Source organism: Trichophyton verrucosum (assembly GCF_000151505.1).
Source record: "Trichophyton verrucosum HKI 0517 chromosome Unknown contig01004_1.f1.exp, whole genome shotgun sequence".
NCBI lineage: Eukaryota > Fungi > Ascomycota > Eurotiomycetes > Onygenales > Arthrodermataceae > Trichophyton > Trichophyton verrucosum.
The window spans coordinates 1-4269 of record NW_003315196.1 but is presented as its reverse complement, the minus strand read 5'-3'; the positions used below and the strand labels follow the sequence as shown (position 1 = coordinate 4269).

General features: G+C 47.4%; 2 protein-coding genes across 2 annotated transcripts; one reads left to right on the top strand and one right to left on the bottom strand.

Moving 5' to 3' along the window:
- Positions 1 to 347: 347 nt before the first annotated feature.
- Positions 348 to 1186, top strand: TRV_07396 (uncharacterized protein; the record flags this gene model as incomplete). Its single annotated transcript, XM_003018544.1, has 3 exons — positions 348 to 503; positions 578 to 857; positions 933 to 1186. Coding segments are annotated over 3 exons (690 nt in total), but the record flags the coding sequence as incomplete, so codon positions are not given.
- A 351-nt stretch (positions 1187 to 1537) lies between these two features.
- TRV_07395 (uncharacterized protein) lies at positions 1538 to 3458 on the bottom strand (the record flags this gene model as incomplete). The annotated part of the gene is made up of 3 exons (XM_003018543.1): positions 1538 to 2546; positions 2596 to 2741; positions 2940 to 3458. Coding segments are annotated over 3 exons (1674 nt in total), but the record flags the coding sequence as incomplete, so codon positions are not given.
- Between the last annotated feature and the right edge of the window lie 811 nt (positions 3459 to 4269).

The window sequence follows — 4269 nt, the reverse complement described above, 5'->3', positions numbered from 1 at the left end:
TTCTCCTTTTAACTTTTCTTTTGCTTTAGCCTTTCCCACATGTATCCGATGGGATGTTGGCGGGAATGAGGGGCTGAAAAAATTGTATATAGAGTAACAAAGTCGCGAGCCCTTAAGCCATTATTAGGATATCTGGAGCAAGCGGTTTTGCCATACAAAAATGTTTCATCTAGAAGGTATAGCAGTAATTACAGGTGCAGGTGAGAACATACCAAAAAAGAAAGGCCCATGTTAATATGGTCTAACATGAAATAGGGAGCGGGATTGGCCTTGAATGTGCTCTTGCATTCGCAGCAGCCGGCGCGGCGGGAGTTGTATTCGCCGACCTGGACTTATCCATCGTTCAGGATAAGGCGGAGAAAAGCAGGAGCATAGCTACAAATCCTTCATATAAACCACTTGCAGTTGCTGTGGATGTGACTGACAAGTGTCAAGTTGAAGACATGATAGCTCAAACCCTCATTACCTTCAATAGAATTGACTACAACGTCAACTGTGCCGGGGTATGACCACAATAAGTCTCAACTCTCAAGACAGTAGGCCTTGACAGCTAAACTAAGCTTGCGTGAAAATGCAGGTTGCTATGCACAAACCAGCTCATTTCATGGACTTGACAATTCAAGAGTGGGAAAGGGTCAGCCAGGTAAATGTGCAAGGCGTGTTATACTGCATGCAAGCTATCGGGAAAGTGATGAGGATCCAGGAACCATTTAAAGCCTCTGGACTTCATGGACCACGGGCTGGAAAACGGGGTTCGATAGTCAATCTGGGGTCCATTCACTCATTCCAGTCAGCTCCTGGGACTGCCCAGTATACAGCTTCCAAACATGCGGTGGTTGGCCTGACTAAGTCTTGTGGTAAGATGCCTCCATCCTCCTCTGCGTTGCTAACATCTTATCATTTGGAATATTTGTCCTAACAGCAATATACAGCCCTGGATTTTGCTAAAGAAGGCATTCGCGTGAATGCTGTCTGCCCATCGTGGGTCAATACACCAATGATAAATAGCAATGAGGTGCTTGCGGAAGTTCATCAAGTTGTCGGGAATGTTGTACCTCTGGGGCGGATTGCAGAGGCAGAGGAGGTAGCAGACGTTATCCTGTTCCTTTGCAGCCCGAGAGCGAGCTATGTCACCGGTGCTGCTTGGATGGTGGATGGTGGATTCTCCTGCGCCACAGTGGTGTAGTTAGTTGTTTTCGTTTTGTTGGCCATTGATGCTGCAGCCCGTGGTCGGTGGGACTTATGTTAGGTACCTACCTTAGGTAATCTTCTTCGCTGGAAAAACTAAATGCGATTATGTAAGCTACATTAGGTACCTCATAAAGTTTTCTTTCGGCAAGGGAGATCCCCCGGTCGAACCTTACCACGAGTCCGTGCTTAAGTCAACGTCACTTCACTTCATTCAAGCCTCAACAACACGCAGACAAACAACACACATTACCGTTAGATATACCATGAATTCTCACCGACAAGTGACTTACTTCGCGGTTTGGCTGAATTAACTAACTTAATGTCAAGCTAACATCTAACACCAGAACTAGTGGTAATTGGTTACTCTGGACACAAATCTTTCGAATCGGCGACAGCTAGCGTTGAACATTGCCAGTCGCTCATAAGACCATGAGACCAGCTGAGAAAGGGCCGATTTCCCTAGAATGACACCCCGAATAGAAGCATTGCCTCCTTCCCGTAGCCAGTTTTGAACTGGTTCATCAGTGCCGCGAACGCCCGACAGTTCTACCACCGTACCGTCCTCGGCCACAGACGCCGTACATTCGGCACTGTAGGCATGCAAGACAATACAGCTGTACAACAAAGCTATGGGTCTCAAAGGGTTCCAATATTTGTAATACTCTGGCCACGAAGCACATGTTTTGCATTCATGCTTATTTTGCAGCTGGACTGCATGGTATACTGCTCTGCGGCCATCAGTGGAATCTGCCCATGCTCGAATTGCTCTATGGGTCTCTATTTCTTGCCGATAATCACCACTACGCTGGTTTTCGAGAAGAGAAATATCCGCATGAATGTTGAGGAGTGTCAAGTGGAATAGAGTCAGATTGAGAGTGAGCCAAAAATGTTGTGATTCCGAGCGTCCTGTGCAACATATGTGGCCTCGTTTATAAGCTCCTTCGAGGTATGATTGGCAATATGTCAAGTGGTTTCTTTGGTAGCTGACGCTACTTTGCTGGCTTATGGACGTCAAAAACTCTGTGCCGCCGCGCAATGCCTGGATGGCCGACCATAATTCCACTTGGATCGCACAAAGGGCTAAATGACTATCCGGCTCTTCAAACGGATGCCGCTGATCATTAGGCAATTCCCTGGAAGTCTGGAAAATTTCCTGGACGGCTGACTGGAAAATGCACTTATCACGCCCGGCTGGCTCGAACCACTGAATACGATATCTCTCGTCTGCTTTCAAAGCTTTCCAAAGAGTTTCTGTGACCGGAAGGGCAAGACGAAGTTCTTGAAAGCGTATAGATGGAGGTCGATGTATTGTGATGCTGAAATATACGTCTAGCCGAAGAACAGCATAAGCTAATCTGCGAGGGTTAGAATATTTACCAGCGCCGTTTTTACAGTTGCACGTACCTCTTGGCTTCTTCTTCACATATCCATCTGTCCTCTTCCACATTATCCAGTGGCACCCATTTCCCAGAAAACATCCCCATTCGTCGCATTGCGGAGATAGCTACATCGGTGCCTTGAGCAGCCCAGTGGGCCGACTCTGACAAAATCTATCGTTGTTAACATTCGATCATACATCTAACAGATATCGAGATGGCCATACATCCTCAACTGTAAATGATATCAAGACTATCACAAGAGCCTGGGTCGCCCGGAATATTTCAGTTAACCTAGAACCAAAGCTTTCCTGTGATACCGCATATTAACATTCAGACATATAACCCAAGTGGCAGCAGCGTACAACATACCGGTCCGGCAACCAAGTGTCTCATCAAATCTGTGACTAGCCTATTCCGCTCTTCCTCCCTTGATAGTGGCCACTTGACTAACCCCAAAGCCCGTGAAAGCCACGGGTGTTTGTCCGCTCGTTCCAGAGTAGAGTGGTGGAGGATTGCCCATGCATCGTGGAACACTGTCTCGGGGAGGCAAGTCTGCCCCATGCTGTTTAAGGAATCAGGTTTATTTGGGAGCGCTGGCTGGCATTGATTGTCACCTTCTGTCGAGGGCAAAGCTAGCAAAGCCTCTACCAAGTCAACGTCACAGGAGACTGGTCTGACTTCTGACATCCACTCGTTGGCAGATGGCCAGCTGAATCTAAGATTACTCGGTACTTCGTCATCAGCTATGGTGCTGATTGTTGAGTGCTTCTGCAATGAACTAGGGGTATCACCAGGGACTTTATTAGAAGTCAGCGGCGTGTCCCACATGGTATCAACGTGGAATCCTATGCAGCCTGTGTTTTCATCCTGAGACCCTTCAGTTGGGTCCTGGGAACGGATGGCCCGAGTGGGAGTAACTTGTGTACTTGATGGAACCCGAATACAAGGCACCTTCAAGTGGGAGCACGTTAAGCAAGGGTCTTCAGAGTTGCATTTGGATTTCCTATACCGGCATGTTTGGCATGCCACAAGAGTGCGCTGGGCGCCTTTAGGGTCTGCATGGTGGATTGGCAAATGCCGCTCTAAAATGTCTCTGTCGGTCATCAATTTAGCCATCATCCTTCCCTCTCAATTGCTGCCTGAACGGTGATTTAGTTTACCTCCTCGCAAACCTACGGTGACACAAATAACATGGATAAGCCCGGATAGGGTCGTGATTTCGTTGGTGGCGGTTAAGATGCTCCTTGCGGAGAAAAGAGCGGTTGCAATTTGTCACTGGGCACTGGAATGGCATTCTTTCAATAAAATGTGATCCTGTTTTGTTAGAATGTGGATACTGAGGGGCCCGATGCGAGTTATGGAAATTTTTGGTTGAAACTGCACATGTCGACAACCCCCTGTGTTCGAACCGTCATCCGCATTTGTAACCTTGATCTACCATCTTGCATAGGATCGACATCATCCCAAGATATGCACCTGATATTTTTGATCCCAACTAACTTTATGCCCGGTTGATGTTTAGGCGTTGTTCACCTACTTTCACGATTGCCCGTGCGGAGCACAGTAACTAGTATGGACCCTCAAATAGTCCCTGTTATATGCCATATCGTGGAGCCGTATCCCCTTGCCATCCCAATGGGTTACGAATATGATGGCAAATATTTTTCGTTCAATGACGCAGATACTCCGTGGCTCCGCT